Source organism: Geotrypetes seraphini, chromosome 11, assembly GCF_902459505.1.
Source record: "Geotrypetes seraphini chromosome 11, aGeoSer1.1, whole genome shotgun sequence".
In the NCBI taxonomy this organism is placed as follows: Eukaryota; Metazoa; Chordata; class Amphibia; order Gymnophiona; family Dermophiidae; genus Geotrypetes; species Geotrypetes seraphini.
The window spans coordinates 38920108-38939594 of record NC_047094.1 but is presented as its reverse complement, the minus strand read 5'-3'; the positions used below and the strand labels follow the sequence as shown (position 1 = coordinate 38939594).

The 19487-nt window shown below is 48.0% G+C and overlaps 1 protein-coding gene across 2 annotated transcripts in view; it reads right to left on the bottom strand.

Annotated features, from left to right (window-relative positions):
- The window catches only part of USP7 (ubiquitin specific peptidase 7), a 396159-nt gene that overhangs the window by 287205 nt on the left and 89467 nt on the right, over positions 1–19487 (bottom strand). For both annotated transcript variants that reach the window (XM_033962812.1, XM_033962811.1), the window contains exon 7: positions 4125–4255. In XM_033962812.1, the coding sequence (XP_033818703.1) occupies positions 4125–4255 (131 nt within the window). The remainder of the gene's footprint in view (positions 1–4124; positions 4256–19487) is intronic.

Genomic DNA, 19487 nt, shown 5'->3' with positions numbered 1-19487 from the left:
AAGTAGAAACCATGGATGACGTTTTAGACTTGATAAGAGTATCAATAACCAGAGTAGAATAACCCTTGTTCTCCAAGGTTTCTTGCTCAAGAGCCATGTCTTAAGAGCAAAGTGACCCAGATCCTTCACGAGACTGGACCCTGCGGGAGGCGATCCAGATGGGCGCTCAGTGAAGGCTGCAACCCCTGCGCAGAAGCATCATATCTGTGTACCACGGTCTGCAAGACCAATCTGGATTCACCAGAATGATGTGGCCCAGATGGACCGTGATTCGCTGAATGGCTTATCATCAGCCAAGGAGAAAGACATACAGGAGAATCTCCTGAGGCCATGGCTGCACCAAAGTGGCAAGCCCCTCACTTTCAGGCTCAGATCTTCGACTGAAGAAACTAACCACTATCTTGTTTCTTGCCATGGTCATGAGGTCAAAGCACTCTGGCTCCAAATGCCGATGCAGACAAGTCCACTCACACTGAACATTGTCAACTCCTGCTACAGAAGCTGCCATCAGCACTAGTGATGCCATCAGTTCTGCCCAAAGAAAAAGAAGGCTGGTTTCCTGAGCCACAGGAATGCTATTGATCCCTCCCTGGCAATGGACACAGGCTATTGCTGTCGAATTGTCAGAGAAGACCCTGACTGCTTGACCCTCCAGAGTCTTCTGCAATAGCATCACAGCTAGCCGAATGGCCCACGGCTAAAAACCGGTTGACTGACCGTTTCCTCTGAGAGGACGACCAACACCCCTGAACAGGACAACAAATGTAATAGGCTCCCCAGCCCTAAAGGCTGGTATCTGTCATCACCATGATCCAGGTGACAATTTGCAGAGGTATGCCCATGCGGAGCGATAGCGGGAAAAGCCACCAGTCCATGCTTGCTTGAGCTTCCAGCATACAAGAAAGATGGGCCTGTAAGGAATCCCTGTGTGCAGAGCCCAGCAAGAGAGCAAAGCATACTGAAGAGGATGCACACATCCAACATGGCAACCATGGATATTAGAGGAGCCAGCTGCTCTAGAAGGGAAAAAAATCTGGACACACAATTTCTGCCTGCGGGCTTTTGGTAGAGAGACACGCAGCTCACAGTCATATTGAAGAGGACGCCCAGATATTCCAGCAACTGCGTGGCCATCGTATTATTCTTTCTGAAGTTGGCAATCCATTCCAGGTTCTCCAGCACCTGAAACACCCGCTCCACCGTACACCCGCTCCACCGACAATGAGGAAGCTCTGATCAACCAGTCGCCTAAGTAAGGGTGAACCTCGAGACTCATTTTATTCAGATAAGCTGCCACAACCACCATCACCTAGGTGAGGGTCCGGGGCGATGTTGCCAGCCCAAAAAGCAGAGCTGAGAATTGGTAATGCTGTTTCAGAACATGAAACTGCAAAAATTTGCAGTAGGCCGGAAAAATAGGAATGTCCCAGTATACTTCAGTAAGATCAAGAGAGGCAAGAAACTCCTGGGGCCACTGCTGCAATGACCGAACACACGGTTACCATGTGAAAGCATGGAACCTTGAGAGCCACATACACGTGCTGAAGATCCAGAATAGGCCTCCAATCTTCGGAGCCTTGCTTTGGCACAATAAAGTATATAGAGTATCTGCCTGAGCCCAAGTGTTCGGCGGCACCAGCTCTATAGCTTGAATATCCAGCAAGCACTGAACAGTAGCTTGAACCTTGAGCGCTTTGACCAGGTGACCTGTAGGAGAGTCCACAAACCAGTCCGGGAAAGGCCTGACAAATTCCAGCTTGTAGCCCAACTGAATAATGTCCAAGACCCACTGGTCAGACGTACTGGGAATCCATGTGGGATGGAATGTTGAGAGCCTGCCCCCTATCTATACAGGGGCATCCCTCAGCCTGCCCTTTTTAGCAGAGGGCACAGAACGGGAGGTGGAAGACTGGGAATGCCTTAAGCCAACATACCGTCATCAGTAGCCCTGTGAGAATCTCTGTGACGTGGCACTTGCTGTCGCGATTGCCAGGAGCCAGGAAAATCAGAGCGACCAGAACCTCTAGAGATCCTTGGTTTGCTTTCAGACAGAGTCTGAGGGCGACGGTCCATCAAAAAAATCCATAAGGCCATCCAGGCCTTTGCCAAACAATAACTGCCCCTTAAATGGCAGTCTAGCCAAAGTAGCCTTGAAAGTGGAATCACTAGCCCATGGTCTGATCTAGAGCATCCTGCAAGCAGAGAAAGAGATTATGTACTTACCCTGGTAAGCTCTTTTCCTGCAGATAGGTGAGACATTCTAGAAATTCTCCTGGAGTCACTGCTTTAATGACTGACCTCACAGTCTCCATGCAGAATCGAGGAATCTTGAGAACTGCATTCACATGCTGCAGAATCTGTCTCCAATCTTCTGATCCTTTCTTTGGCATGATGAAGTATACAGAGTATCTGCCTGAGTCCGAGAGTTCAAGTGGCATCGGCTCTATAACTTGAATATCCAGCAAGCACTGAACAGTAGCCTGGACTTTGCGTGCCTTGTCCGGGCACCCGGACGGAGAATCCATGAACCAATCTGACAGAGGTTGGGCAAATTCCAGCTTGTAGCCTGACCAAATAATTTCCAAGACCTATTGGTCTGCTGTAATGTGCGTCCAGGCAGACAGAAACTCCGAGAGTGACACCCCTATCTTCAGAGGGGCAAACAGCTCCCTGGCATTATTGTGTCTTTCGAGGTTGTTCACAAAAGACGGCGGGAGGCTGGGAACGCCTGTAGATCGCATAACAACCCCAGGAACTCTGAAGATATCTGCAACGAGGAAGGAATATATGGCCGATAGGCACAAAAATTTCTGCGGAAACCACAAAAATTAGAATGCCCATGGAAGATCAAGCTCTACTATCAGGCAGTGTGTTCGGGCGACGGTACACCACCAAATCCATGAGGTCATCCAGGCCCTTGCCAAATAGCAACTGCCCCTTGAAAAGCAGCTGTGCTAAAGTTGCCTTGGAGGTGGAATCACCAGCCCACTGCCAAACCCACAGCATTCGGTGTGCTGAAATAAAATATGCTGATGCCTTTGCCAGCACTTTCAAAAGGTCATATAAGGCATCTGCCATGTAATCCGTCCCAGTCATCAAAAGCTGAGGAGGAGGATCCACCATCAGTCTCCAGTATATGCAACCAAGAGAGGCAGGCACATGCCACCAAAGGACATTGCCACAGCTGCTTTAATGCCTAAATTCACTGTTTCAAAAATTTTCCTGAGGACCACATCAACATGGCGGTCCTGCATAACTTTTAATACCACACCCCCATCACTGGGAAGAGATGCGCCTAGTCACCTGAGCTACCAAGGAATCCACCTTGGTCTGTGTCAGAAGCTGCTGGCAATCCGGCGCCATAGGATACAAGCAGGACATTTCTCAAAGGACCTTCCATAGAATCAAACTGCTCAGAGACCATACAACTCATATCCAGATGCTAAGGAAAGGTCACAGATTGTGAGCACACACTACAAAGTCAGGTAGAAGAAGTAGTAAACTGAGCTGGCTGAGTGGCCAAGTTAAATTCCTGCAATGATTCAATAATCAGATCAGGCAAGCTGCAAATTTAAATAAGCGCAGCCAGGATCTGGAGCCCCTATAGGATCTATGGATCCAGTATTCACGTCCAGATCCACTAATCCGGGAAGGGCTGCACTATCAAACAAAGAATCAGAGAAGTCAGGGACATGGTGCAGAGTCTGGCAAGGGAGGGAGAGGGTTGGATGCAGAGCTTTGCAGGGAAGGGGAAGGAGGGAGGGAGGAGAGTTAAGTGCAGGAGTCTGGCAGGGCAAGTCACTTGAATATAACCACCTCCCACAGTTTATATTTGTGTCAACCTTTTTCCTCTTTTTTTTTTCTTGGGGGGAGGGAAGGTTACCTGTTTATATTTGGGTCGGTTTATGCTCAATTACATATGGTACATGTACAATTTCAATACATAAGAATATAAGCAGTGCCTCTGCTGGGTCAGACCAGAGGTCCATCATGCCCAGCAGTCCGCTCACGCGGCGGCCCATCAGGTCCAAATTGGTAAAAGCAAAATCTAAATCTGTATTTCTGTGCCAGTACCAAGCCATAATCACTTGACTGCTGAAAAATAAAGTCTCAGCTGTACTCACCCAAAAGATTTTGTTAGTTTTTTTGTTCCTACTGGTTTGTCGCTATGCTGAAGTTCATAAAATACTCGTTGCAATGCTAAAGGAACACTTTTCGATGAGTCATCTCCTTCTGTCGGCATCATGTATACAGCCTATGATAACATTTGGATTAATTAGCATTTTTATGAATAAGTCTATAATAAATTCTATATATATGTTCTAGTCAGTTCACATTTTGGAAACTGCTCCATACATTTATATTCAATCACATCAGGATCAAAGTATGTTACTGAATGTTGTTTTGCAGAGATATTCTGTCAGTGGTTATGCCAACAGGTACAAAGTTAATGCAAGCAGTATAGGTGGGTTTAGATCTCTCTCAAAACAATACTATGACTCTACAATGCAACTCAAAACACTGGCTTTCCCATTTACTGGCTTCTAGATTCTAAAATGATCTTGTCACTTCATATGAACAGTTTTTCAGTGTAAACAAATATTTTAAATGACATTTTTCTTAAGTTCCAAGTAGAGAGTGATGCAGAAACAAAGATTCATCTTTGTCCCCTCACCGTCCCCACATTTTCATCCCCGTCCCTGGAGTGAAGAGCATTTTCCATCCTCATCCCCAGTCTTAAATTTTCTTCCCTGTATCTCCCTGCTCAAAACAGAAAGATGATTTTATGCAATTTAATGGGCCTAAGGGATTGCAAATAAACATTTTAAGCCTATAGTGTTAGCGTGTGTGGGTGGAGGGGGTGGGGGGGAGGTTCTTTTATTTTGATTAATATCAATAAAAATACAACTTGCGAGGCATACTAGGTACTGCACTGCGCACAGAAAACCAAACATCAGCTCAATACTAGTAATATTTTAGTCTAACGCTCTCCAAAATTTTAGTTCTTATTAAGTTTACAAAATCGCAACAAATAGTTGTTGGGTTGTTTTTTTTTTTTATTATTGTGAGCAAATCAGATATAATTGCAAACATATCAAGTACAGCCCTCAGAATTTTCACATGCAAATAATTTAGGACCTCTTTCATAAAGTTGTAGTAGTGATGCTACCATGATAAACACACTGAAGCTCATAGGACGTAAAAGGCTTCGGTGTGTTTACCGTGACACTAAGGTCTTGTATTTAAACTAGCAAGTTGCTTGGCAGAAAACTGTCAAATCATGTTTTCTAACTCCACCTCCTTCGCCATGAGAACGTAGGGCAGCCCCAACAGTCTACTATGCTCTGAAATGCCTGTAGCGAGAGGGACCACTCTTCTTGGTCCAGAGTCTGCCTTCTGAGGAAGTCTGCCCACATGTTTTGCATTCTGGTGATGCAAGCCACAGTGATGACCAGAAGATGAGTTTCCACCCAGCAGAAGACCACTTTTGCCTCCTTCTGGAGGCCAACACTCCTGGTGCGTCCTTGCTTATTGACATAAGCCACTGCTGTCACGTTGTCAGAAAACATTCTGACCCACTTTGTTCAAAACCAGGACTGAAACTGAATCAGTGCCAACCAAATGACTCAGAGCTTCAATCTTCTGACAGACCAATGGCGCTGCAATGAGGACCATCACTCCTGCACTGGGCAATTTTCACAGTGCACTCTCCAGCCCAGTAGGCTGACATCCATTATCAGCATGGTCCAAGAGGAGTCACTCCTTAGAGCAGGGGTAGGGAACTCCGGTCCTCGAGAACCGTATTCCAGTCGGATTTGCAGGATTTCCCCAACGAATATGCATGAGATCTATTTGCATGCACTGCTTTCAATGCATATTCATTGGAGAAACCTGAAAACCCAACTGGAATACAGCTCTCGAGGACCAGAGTTCCCTACCCCTGCCTCAGAGGCATCTCCGAGGACAGCGGCCGAGGACAAAGCTTCCAGGACATGCTGCTGCAGACCTCAGTCATCCAGGACAGTCGAACATGCAGAGGATCTCTCTGCAGAAACCAGAGAAGAGAGTTGTGGTAGGGGGCACATATGCACTCTCAACCAAAAAAATCACTTCTATCATTGCCACCATTATGCACAGGACCTGAAGATAATTCCAGGCTGACAGAGACTGCTGCACCAGAAGAGCTGAAATTTGGATCCCAGGTTTCATAAACACTTGGCCTTTTTCCATGTCAAATCAGACACCCAGATACTCCAGGGACTGAACAGGCCACAGCTGGCTCTTTTTCATATTGATCATCCATCCTTGAAGGGTCGTCAAGATGTTCTGAACTGCTCTCTCCACTTCTTCCCGCAAAGACACCCTGATGAGTCAAGTTGTCCAAGTAAGGGTGGACAAGCCAACCCAGTTTGTGGAGGTGAGCCACCACTACAACCATCACCTTGGTGAAGGTCCTGGGGGTAGTAGCCAAACCAAACGGTAGACCTTTAAATTGAAAATGCTGCTCCAAGACATGAAATCAAAAGAAGTACCTGTGATCCAGAAGTATTGGGATGCAGAGAGATGCCTCCATGAAGTCCATCACCACCAGGAATTCCCCAAGTTGCACTGAGGCAACAACTGCCCAGATAGTCTCCATATGAAAATGAGGCACTCAGAGCCACATGAACGGAATTTAGGTCCACGATGGACCTCCAATCTTAAGAGCCTTTCTTGGGCACAACAAAGTACATGGAGTATCTGCCAGAGCCCAAGTCTATGGTTGGCACCCGTTCTATTGCCTGAATAGTGAGCAACCTAGTGAGTCCTTTGAACCTAGTGAGTCACCTGAACCTGGGCTGCTTTCTCCAGACTACCTGCGGGCGAGTCCATGATCCAGACAGAGAGAGAATGAGCAAACTCCAAATTGCAGCTGTCCCTGATGATTTCCAAAACCCATTGATCGGTCATGATAGCCTCTCAAGCTGCCAGAAATCCTGTAACCTGCTTCTGATCTTGCTGCTGCTCCCTGCTGCTGAGTTGAAGTAGAAGGGAGAACCACGGTTGTCTGAGCCACCGAGGATCTATCAGAATCAGGGTGGCATGTTCGTGTTTGACGAGTGTCTTGAGAATGAGAGGAAATGGAGGAAATGCATACAGAAACTGATTCGTCCATTCCAGAAGAAAAACATCTGCCTCGAGGCGGTGAGGAAAGTATATCCTGGGACGGAACTGAGGCAGTTTGTTGTTGGGGGGGAGATGCAAAGAGATCTATTTGAGGGGTTCCCCACTAAGAAAAAAATGTGATGGAGAGGCGACGAATTGAGTGTCCATTCGTGAGGCTGTAGAAGACAACTCAATTTGTCCGCCAAAAAGTTTTTCTCTCCTTGAATGTGGACAGGCTTTCAGAAAGATATGGTGAAGAATTGCCCAATTCCAAACATTGCAAAGGGGGAGGGATCATGGTTTTCCCTGCTTGTTGACATAGTACATGGCTACTTGATTGTCTGTACGAATGAGAACTACTTGATCATAGAAACATAGAAAGATGACGGCAGAAAAGGGCTACAGCCCATCAAGTCTTCCCACTCTTCTGACCCACCCCATCAAGTCTGAGTGCTAATGACCCAGTTCCCTAGCTCGACCCCCGTAAGGATCCCACGTGGATGTTCCATTTGTTTTTAAAGTCGAATACACTGGTGGCCTTGACCACTTGCACCGGAAGTTTGTTCCACTGATCCACCACCCTTTCTGTAAAGAAATACTTCCTGGTGTCACCATTAAATTTCCCTCCTCTGAGTTTGAACAGGTGCCCCCTTGTGACCGAGGGTCCCTTAGGGAAGAATATATCGCTTTCCGCCTCGACACGACCTGTGATATACTTAAGCATCTCAATCATGTCTCCCCTTTCTCTACGCTCCTCAAGAGTGTAGAGCTGCAGTTTATCCAGTCTTTCCTCGTATGGGAGACTCTTGAGTCCGGAGACCATTCTAGTGGCCATTCGCTGGACCGATTCAGCTCGAAGCACATCTTTTCGGTAGTGTGGTCTCCAAAATTGCACACAGTATTCCAGGTGAGGTCTCACCATGGTTCTGTAGAGCGGCATTATGACTTCAGGTTTGCGGCTGATGAAGCCTCTATTGATACATCCCAACATTTGCCTTGCCTTGGATAAGGCCTGCTCCACTTGTTTGGCAGCCTTCATGTCTGCGCTGACGATTACTCCCAAGTCCCATTCTTCTGAAGTCCTAGCTAGTGTTTCTCCGTTCAAGGTGTAAGTTTTGCATGGGTTTCCGCAGCCGAGATGCATAACCTTACATTTCTTTGCGTTGAAGCCCAGCTGCCATGTCGAGGACCAGTTTTCCAACGTGATCAGATCTTGCGTCATACTATCCTTAAGATTGTTTTCACTTACTATATTACACAGTTTGGCGTCATCGGCGAACAGTGTTACTTCACCCTGAAGCCCTTGGGTCAAGTCTCTTATGAATATGTTGAAAAGGGATGGTCCCAGGACCGAGCCCTGCGGCACTCCGCTAGTCACCTCCGATGTCTCAGAGAGGGTGCCGTTGACCACCACCCTCTGAAGTCTTCCACTCAGCCAATCATTTACCCATGCAGTTAGCTTCCCGCCTAGACCCGTCGACTTCATCTTGTTTAATAGTCTGCAGTGCGGGACACTGTCAAACACTTTGCTGAAATCCAAGTACACTATGTCCAAAGACTCTCCCAGGTCTAGCTTTCCCGTCACCCAATCGAAGAAGCTAATAAGATTGGATTGGCATGACCTACCCCTAGTGAATCCATGTTGACGGGGATCCCTTAGGTCTCCCTCATCCAAAATCGTGTCTAATTTACCTTTGAGTAGAGTTTCCATGAGTTTACACACAATTGATGTGAGACTCACCGGTCGGTAATTTGCAGTCTCTGCTCTGCATCCCTTTTTGTGCAGAGGAACGACGTTAGCTGTTTTCCAGTCCAGGGGGACTCTCCCCGTACTTAGGGAGAGATTGAAGAGCATGGCTAACGGTTTCGCTAGAACATCGCATAGCTCTCTGAGTACTCGTGGGTGTAAATTGTCCGGCCCCATGGCTTTGTTCACCTTGAGTCTTGACAGTTCTCTGTAAACATCAGCAGTTGTGAACTCAAAATTCTGAAATGGATCTTCCATGCTTTGCTTTGTTTCCAACCGTGGCCCGTGCCCTGGTGCCTCACAGGTAAAGACAGAGCAGAAGTAATCATTCAGCAGTTTAGCTTTATCTGAATCTGTTTCTACATAACTCCCGTCTGGCGTTTTAAGGCGTACTATACCATTTGTGTTCTTCTTCCTCTCGCTAATGTACCTGAAGAAGGATTTGTCCCCTTTCGTAATATTCTTCGCTAGAGTTTCTTCCATTCGAAGTTTGGCCTCCCTGACTGCTGTTTTGACCGCTGCGGACTTTGTCTTGTATTCAATGTTCGCTTCTTTCTCCCCGGTGCGTTTGTATGAGAGAAATGCTCTTTTCTTCTCCTTGACGCGGTACGAGACCTCATCAGTGAATCATTTGGGTCTCTTGTTTCTTTGTTGTTTATTTACCGATTTAATGTAGCGGACAGTTGCCTCCTGAATGGTCGATTTCAAGGTTGTATACAAAACAAATTGAATATAGATTTTAGTAGTTGGACCTCATTCACATCACATTTAACGCAGACCTTCAGGCTACACACTCTCAATAACACAACATATGAAAAATAATGTAGACATAAAACAACGGAGAAAAATGAACCTCAATTGTGAGAGGCCAGGACTACACAAGTACCTGAACCAACTCACATCATCACGGGTTCATAAAAAAACTCCGTGTACATTTAAATAATTCTCATTCATACGTTTTGTCAAAAACTCTTTTTTCTTTTTTCAAACTTTTTTGTGTGAGCCCAGTCAGTAGTATTATTAATCTATTTTTCAGTGTGAACCGGAACCAAGCTAATTTTTCATATGTTATGTTATTGAGAGTGTGTAGCCTGAAGGTCTGCGTTAAATGTGATGTGTTTGACAAAACGTATGAATGAGAATTATTTAAATGTACACGGAGTTTTTTTATGAACCCGTGATGATGTGAGTTGGTTCAGGTACTTGTGTAGTCCTGGCCTCTCACAATTGAGGTTCATTTTTCTCCGTTGTTTTATGTCTACATTATTTTTCATATGTTGTGTTATTGAGAGTGTGTAGCCTGAAGGTCTGCGTTAAATGTGATGTGAATGAGGTCCAGCTACTAAAATCTATATTCAATTTGTTTTGTATACATTCTGATTTATTCAATTGAATTCCCCATTACATTTAGTTGTACAACTCGATTTCAAGGTTGACCATATAGCTTCCACATTATCGGTCACTTCTTGAACCTGTAGTGTCTGATGAACGAAATCTCCCATGCGTTCGAAGTCAGCGTCCCGGAAATTGAGTACCCTTGTTCTTGTTTGAGATCTAGGGAAGCCTTTCCTAAGGTTAAACCATACCATGTTATGGTCACTGGTGGCTAGCGTTTCTCCCACCGAGACCTCCGAGACACTTTCCCCATTCGTAAGTACCAAGTCCAGGATGGCCTGGGCCCATTTGTTTGAGCTGTACTCCCTTCATGGACGCTAATATCCTCCTGCTGTCACAATTTGTCGCTGAGAGTGTGTTCCAGTCTACATCAGGCATATTGAAGTCACCTAATAGAACAACATCCCTCCGCAAGGTGATATTCTCAATGTCTTCAATTAATTCTGCGTCTTTGTCCTCCGATTGTCTAGGAGGTCTGTATACCACACCGAGGTACAGGCATTTTTCTCCGCCCCTGGCCAGGTTTACCCAGATGGATTCCCCATGATCGTAAAAAAGATACTGAAAAGCTTTGAGAGCATTGGAAATTTCTCTGAGTTCCAACAGATTTATGTGACTCCGACGATCTGTGCAGGACCAATGCCCTTGAGTACGGAGACCAAAGAGATGAGCCCCCCAAGTGTAGGTCGAGGAATCTGTCGTGAGGACCTTCTGATGAGGGGGCATTTGAAACAGTAAACCTCTGGAGAGATTGGAAAAGAGCATCCACCAGTGGAGAGACTGTCTCAATTAAGGAGTCACTGTAATTTGCTGAGAGAGAGTGGATCGGAAGCCTGCACCCACTGAGAGGCCAAGGTCCACTGAGGAATTCTGAGGTGAAGTCTGGCAAAAGGAGTCACGTGAATTGTACAGGCCATGTGACCTAGCAGAAACATCATGTGTCTCACTAAGAGTGAAGTGAGGGATGATACTTTTTGACAAAGTTGAATGAGAGCATCCTGACGTTGTTGAGGAAGGAATGCTCTGAGTTGCACAGTGTCCAGTACAGCTCCAATGAACTGTAGAGTCTGAGAGGGCTGTAGCTAGGATTTTGGAAAGTTTATTTCAAATCCCAAACTTTGGAGGAACCAAATAGTCCATTGGGTCGCTACAATAACCCCCTGAGATGTTGAAGCTTTGACAAGCCAATCGTCCAGGTACGGGAAAACCTGAATACCATGGCTGCGTAGAGCTGCTGCTACTACCACCAGGCACTTGGTGAACACTCTGGGAGATTATGCCGGGCCGAAGGGTAGCACTCTGTATTGAAAATGATGATTTCCCACCCGAAATCTGAGAAATTTGTGAGAGGCTTGTTGAATGGGAATGTGAGTGTAAGCCTCTTTGAGATCCAGAGAGTATAACCAATCACTGTGATCTAGAAGGGGATACAAGGATGCGAGAGACAGCATCCAAAATTTTTCTCTGGCAAGAAATTTGTTGAGAGCTCTGAGATCCAAGATAGGTCATAGATCCCCCGTCTTCTTCGGGACAAGGAAGTAACGGGAGTAAAATCCCATGCATGCGCAGACATTGACGCGATGACGTCGTGCATCATCGCATTGACTTCTGGATGCCTTCAGGCCGGGGTACTGCATTTAGTGTGCCGCTGACCAGAAAAGTTTGTGGGACACTGCTCTAGCAACAGATTCTACAGCTTATGTGCAGTATTAAAAAATAAAAGCTTCATTATACGATTTGTTTTCAATCTGCCGGTCATTAATTTCATGGATTGTTATCTTGTTTTTGTGTTTTGAAAGTTTAAACCACCATTCCCTATATAACTGCTCAACCTCCACTCATGATTTTATAAACTTATCATGTCCTCTTTTTTTTTAGTAACTTTTCCCTAGCTGACAAGCTCTAATCTGCTTAGTTTTTCTTCCTTAACGATAATGGGGGTAGACCATCACCTTTATCTCCCTTCTTGAACCTTTCCTAGTTCCACTATATCCTTTCTGAGATGGGCTTGCCATATTTGCATACAATGCTTAAGGTGCAGTCATATCAGGGACCTAAATTGAGGCAAAATATTCTCAGTTTCTTTCTCTATTCCTTTTCAAATAATTCCTAACACTCTAGTAGCTATGACATATTCAGCTGAAAAAGCACAGTTACTTACCGTAACAGGTGTTATCCAGGGACAGCAGGCAGATATTCTTTACGCATGGGTGACGTCACCGACGGAGCCCTCGGTACGGACCTTTTTTAACTAGAAAGTTCTAGTTGGCCGCACCGCGCGTGCGCGAGTGCCTTCCCGCCCGACGGAGGAGTGCGTGGTCCCCAGTTAGGATAAGCCAGCTAAGAAGCCAACCCGGGGAGGTGGGTGGGACGTAAGAATATCTGCCTGCTGTCCCTGGATAACACCTGTTACGGTAAGTAACTGTGCTTTATCCCAGGACAAGCAGGCAGCATATTCTTTACGCATGGGTGACCTCCAAGCTAACAAAGAGGGAGGAGGGATGGTTGGCCATCAGGAAAATAAATTTTGTAACACAGATTGGCCGAAGTGTCCATCCCGTCTGGAGAAGGCATCCAGACAGTAGTGAGTAGTGAACGTGTGAACTGAGGACCAAGTGGCCGCTTTGCAGATTTCCTCGATGGGCGTGGAACGGAGGAAAGCCACAGACGCAGCCATAGCTCGGACTCTGTGGGCCGTGACAGCACCTTCCAGTGAGAGACCGGCCCGAGCATAGCAGAACGCAATACAGGCAGCCAGCCAATTGGAAAGCGTCCGTTTGGAGACAGGACGACCTAGACGGTTAGGGTCGAAAGACAAAAAGAGCTGAGGAGATGAGCAGTGAGCCCTGGTACGGTCAAGGTAGTAGGCCAGGGCACGCTTACAATCCAGCGTGTGCAGTGCCTGTTCCCCAGGATGAGAATGGGGTTTAGGGAAAAAGACGGGCAACACAATGGACTGGTTGAGGTGAAAAGCTGAGACCACCTTCGGAAGGAATTTTGGATGGGTACGCAGGACCACCTTGTCATGGTGAAAAACAGTGAATGGTGGATCGGCGACCAGTGCATGCAGTTCGCTAACCCTCCTGGCAGAGGTGATGGCAATTAGGAAAAGCACCTTCCAGGTAAGAAATTTGAGCGAAGTTGTGGCAAGAGGCTCAAACGGAGGTTTCATGAGTGCTGATAAAACCACATTCAGGTCCCAGACGACAGGAGGAGGCTGTAGAGGTGGTTTGACATTGAAGAGACCTCTCATGAACCGGGAAACCAGTGGATGAGCCGTGAGAGGTTTTCCGAGAATAGGCTCGTGAAACGCAGTGATGGCACTGAGGTGGACTCTGATGGAGGTAGATTTGAGGCCAGCATTGGACAGTGAGAGTAAATAGTCCAGTACAGATTCCACCGCTAAAGAGGTGGGATCATGATGATGCCGTAGACACCACGAGGAGAACCTGGTCCACTTCTGATGGTAACATTGGAGGGTGGCCGGTTTCCTGGAGGCGTCCAAAATGAGACGGACAGGCTGAGAAAGATTCTCTGGAGAGGTCAGCCCGAGAGAAACCAAGCTGTCAGGTGGAGCGAAGACAGATTGGGATGTAGTAGAGATTGATGCTGCTGTGTAAGTAGAGTAGGAAACACAGGAAGAGGAATGGGCTCCCTGGAGCTGAGTTGAAGCAGGAGGGAGAACCAGTGTTGTCGAGGCCACCGAGGGGCGATGAGAATCATGGTGGCCCTGTCTTTGCGGAGTTTGAACAAGGTCCGCAACATCAGAGGGAGTGGAGGGAAGGCATACAGGAACCGATCCGTCCAATCGAGCAGGAATGCATCCGGGGCCAGACGATGAGGAGAGAAGAGTCTGGAACAGAATTGGGGCAGCTGATGATTGTGAGGTGCTGCAAAGATGTCCACCTGCGGAGTGCCCCAGCGAGCAAAGATGGAGAGGAGTGTTGGAGGATCCAGTGTCCACTCGTGAGGTTGAAGGATGCGGCTGAGATTGTCGGCCAGGGAGTTCTGTTCGCCCTGGATATAGACAGCCTTGAGGAAGAGATTGCGGGCCGTGGCCCAGGTCCAGATGCGTAGAGCCTCCAAACAAAGGAGGCGTGATCCGGTGCCGCCTTGTTTGTTTATGTAGTACATGGCGACTTGATTGTCTGTGCACAGGAGAAGAACCTGAGGGCAGAGAAGATGCTGGAAAGCCTTGAGGGCGTAGAACATGGCTCTGAGTTCCAGGAAATTGATGTGATGCTGACGCTCCTGTGGGGTCCAAAGACCCTGGGTGCGTAGATCTCCTAGGTGGGCTCCCCACGCATAGGGGGAGGCATCTGTGGTGATGATCATGGAGTGAGGGGGCAGATGAGAGAGCAGACCCCTGGAAAGATTTGAGGAGTTCAACCACCATTGGAGAGATTGCTGAAGAGATGATGTCACAGAGATGGGATGAGAAAGAAGATCCGTAGTCTGTGACCATTGGTTGGTGAGAGTCCATTGAGGTGTTCGGAGATGGAGACGTGCCAGAGGAAGGACATGTACTGTCGATGCCATGTGGCCCAGGAGGACCATCATTTGTCGGGCAGGAATGGTGGGATGCATGAGGACCTGACGACATAGGTGGAGCAGGGTCTGCTGACGATCGGAGGGAAGGAAAGCCCTCATTAGTGTGGTGTCCATAACTGCTCCGATGAATTGAAGTCGCTGGGTGGGAAGTAGATGCGACTTGGGGTAGTTGATCTCGAACCCCAGGAGGTGGAGGAGAGAGATGGTGTGATGAGTAGCCTGTAGCACAAGTTGAGACGTAGGTGCTTTCACCAACCAATCGTCCAAGTAGGGGAACACCTGGAGGTTGTGAGACCTGAGGAAGGCCGCTACCACTATAAGGCACTTGGTGAATACCCTGGGAGATGAAGCGAGGCCAAAGGGAAGCACCTTGTACTGATAGTGACGGTGGTGCACCTGGAAACGCAGGTAGCGGCGAGAATTCGGATTGATGGAGATGTGAGTGTAGGCCTCCTTGAGGTCCAGGGAACATAGCCAGTCGTGTTGAGAAAGAAGAGGGTAGAGCGTGGCAAGGGAGAGCATTCTGAACTTCTCCTTGACGAGATGCTTGTTGATGTCCCTGAGATCGAGAATGGGACGGAGGTCTCCCGTCTTTTTGAGTACCAGGAAGTAACGGGAGTAGAATCCCTGACCCCTTTGGTCTGGAGGTACTTCTTCGATGGCATTGAGAAGAAGGAGGGATTGAACCTCCCTCAGGAGGAGGGGGATTTGAGATGAGTGAGAAGCAGACTCTACGGGAGGGTTGTCCGGTGGAAGAGTCTGGAAGTTGAGAGAGTAGCCGTGGTGGATGATGTTGAGGACCCACTGGTCCGATGTGATGACCTCCCAACGGCTGAAGAATATGAGGAGGCGACCCCCGATTGGTTGTGGAAGGGGTAGCGAAGGTGGAAGACTGGCTATGCCCTGGAGAGAAGAGTCAAAAGGGCTGAGACGGTTTAGCAGGAGGAAGAGGCTTGTTGGGTTGAGTGGATTGAGAACGAGCCTGTGTCTGGTGATGTTGCTGCCGTGGCCGCCGAGGATGTTGGGAAGGCGGATTGAGTGGCCTGGCTGAGAATCTGCGCTGGTATGAGGATTGAGGCCTGTAAGGTCGTGCAGGCGGAGCCTTCTTTTTTGGTTTAATCAGGGTGTCCCACCTGGTTTCATGCGCAGAGAGTTTCTGGGTGGTGGAATCCAGGGACTCTCCAAACAGTTCATCCCCAAGACAGGGGGCGTTGGCCAGACGATCCTGGTGGTTAATGTCCAAGTCTGAGACTCTCAGCCAGGCCAGGCGGTGCATGGCTACAGCCATGGCAGAGGCACGGGAGGTAAGCTCGAAGGAATCATATATCGAGCGGACCATAAACTTTCTCAATTGAAGGAGACCAGAGATCTGTTGTTGAAAAAGTGGAATCTTCCTCTCTAGGGAGATACTTTTGGAGGGCGGACAGCTGCTGAACCAAGTGTTTCATGTAGAATGAAAAATGGAAGGAATAGTTGTTCGCCCTGTTGGCCAGCATGGCATTCTGATAGAGCCTCTTGCCAAACTTGTCCATGGTTTTACCCTCTCTGCCAGGAGGGGTGGAGGCATAGACACTGGAGCCCTGAGTCTTCTTTAAGGTGGATTCAACCAGGAGAGACTCATGGGGGAGTTGTGACTTATCGAATCCTGGAATTGGGATAACCCTATAGAGGTTATCTAACTTGCGGGGGGCCCCAGGCACTGTAAGGGGGTTTTCCCAATTTTTATAGAAGGTTTCCCGTAGGATGTCGTGCACGGGTAATTTAAGAAACTCCTTGGGAGGTTGCTCAAAATCCAGAGCCTCTAGAAAGGCTTGGGATTTCTTGGAGTCTGACTCCAGAGGGAGAGATAAGGCTGCAGACATCTCCCTGAGAAACTTTGAGAAGGAGGATTGCTCGGGTTTGGAGGTGGTGTCAGGAACCGAGGGATCCTCATCGGAGGAGGAGAGGTCCTCCTCGGTACCGGGAGGGGACTCTTCCCACAAGTCTGGGTCCCGGACCTCTGGGTGTGCGTGCCGCGACACCGGGGTGGAAGGTTCGGTATGGTGAGTCTTGGACAAAGATTTTCCAGAGCGTACAGAAACGGTACCGGGAGAAGAGGACCGGTGTTGGTCCCGGTCCCGGGAAGAATGGTGCCCCGCCCGGTCCCGAGGAGGATCCGCAGTGGCATGGGAGTGAACCACAGGATGGGCCTGGAGTTGCTGGGCCGAAAGAATCGGCATGGAGGTATTAATAGGTACCGATGGGGTGGATACCGGTGGCTCGGTACGGGGCTCGGGCCGGTCTGGTACCGAAAGGAGCGGTGCCAGGATAGTAGGCAACAGGTGCTCGAGCTGATGTTTCAGCTGGTCTTGCAGTTGAACCTGGAGGATGGCCGCAATTCGGTCATCCAGGGGAGGCACCGGAACCGCTTTCTTTTGCTTCAGTTCCTTAGGTGCCGCTCCACGCCCCGGCGATGAGGAGGCCGATGACGAGGCACTCACCGAAATCGGGGCGGAGCGCTTTCGGGGTCGGCACGAGGCCGGCAGGGTCGGTGTCGCCACTGTGGCTGGTGGGCGCTCGAGGGAAGGGGGAGGCTTCTTAGCCGGCTTACCTTGCGCCAGCGGCGCCGATGCGGGGTCGGGCGTCGAAGTAGACGGTGCCGATTTTGATGGTACCGCTGTCGATGCCGAGGAGTCCATCGTCGACCCGGTGCCGAATAAAAGATTTTGTTGGATTTGCCGGTTTTTAAGCGTCCGCTTTTTAAGAGTAGCACAGCGGGTGAAGGAGTCCGCCCGATGCTCCGGACCCAAACACTGCAAACACCAATTGTGTGGGTCAGTGAGGGAGATCGGGCGGGCACACCGCTGGCACTTCTTAAAACCGGCCTGCGGGGGCATGAAGGGGAAAACAGCCTCCGCAAAATCGAACCCCGAGGCCTGGATAATGGCAACAGGCCCCGCCGGGGCAAAAACGAAAAAAGGGTAGAAAAAATCAAAGTTTTTTTTTTTTTTTTGTAAATCAATAGAAAGAAACCCGAAGGTAAAAATAAAGAAAATAAGAAAAAATACGCGAGCGGGAAGGCAAAAAAGTGAGTTCAACAGCCGTTGAAAAAACACACGCGTCTTCTTCGCTCCGCGGAAACGAAGAAACTGGGGACCACGCACTCCTCCGTCGGGCGGGAAGGCATGCGCGGTGCGGCCAACTAGAACTTTCTAGTTAAAAAAGGTCCGTACCGAGGGCTCCGTCGGTGACGTCACCCATGCGTAAAGAATATGCTGCCTGCTTGTCCTGGGATAACTAATATTTTGCTTAAAATAACTCATGTATCACTGCGCATTTGTCCACATTAAATATAATTTGCTTTTTAGTTGCCCTATCTTTCAGTTTCACAAAATCCTTCTACAAGTCTTTACAATCCTCAACAATTCTGAATATAGAGAGATTCAATATTTACGCAGCCAGCTAGTATGCATAAATAATTCTAAATGTGTAATAAACTTTCACAATTATACATATATTCAGTAATAATTTAGTAGCACCACTATTTTACAGTATTTTTTGCTCCATAAGACACATTTTTTCCCCCAAAAAAGTGGGTGGAAATAAGGATGCATCTTATGGAGCGAATAACATCCCCCCCCCCCCCCCCGGTACCTTTTTTTAATCCCAGAAGCCAAGCACTGTATCGGCAGGAGTTTTCCTTGCTCCTGCCCTTCCCTCGCTGGACCGCTGTCTCCTGATGTCTTGCTGCACAATTGCCCTTCCAAGCTGTGCGCTCTGCTGATTTGGGGCTTCGATGTGTAGGTGTGCACCCGTGTTTGCGCCGGAGTAGAGGCGGAGGCAGAACCAGGACATGTGTGCGATTTTGCGGAGTGAGAGTGGCCGCGCGGCAGCAGCAGAAGCCAGGTCCGGGTAGCAGCAACAGCGGGCAATTAAGCTGTGATCCCGACAGCGGGGAGGCAATTTGCAGCACCAAAGGTAGTGGGGGCCAGGAGATGCTCACCGCCAAGTCCTTGGATCGGGTGGAGCTATCTATGCAAGTCTCTTCAGACTTTGGTGAGTTTTTAGCATAGGGCTGCAAAGAAGCTGTATCGGATTACGGAATTGGCCTTGCCTCCCTTCCCCCCAGACCTCATCCTCCAACCCTAGTCCCAGGCAGGAAGATTGTTGGACTTGTCATTGTGCTGCTGCCGGTTACACGATTGTAACTCCCCCCCCCAATGCCTGGCATTCGTTACTACGATATATCCGTCTCCTCTATCAGAACCATTTTGTATAGTTGCTCATGGCAGGGATGGTGGCTATCCAAGTTTGAAAGTGAACAGGGCAGGATGGTGGGACAGATGGTTCTGAATTTTTCTTCTTGGTTTTTCCTCCCCTACATGAGGGTGCATCTTATAGAGCGAAAAATATGGTACATATTTACAACTTATGTTTACTCAGATGAATATCACTGTTTATGACTTATATATTTAAGTGGTATTGCCCCCAAATCCTACCCTATTTTCAAATAACTATGGATGTATAACTTACACTCAAAGTATTATGGATTTTTTTTTTAACACACACACTTATGCAATCACCACAGCTGACCACACAAATGCATTTGAATATGGACTTTACAGACATTTGAAAAATTGATAAAAAGATTAAAGTTCAAAGGCAGATC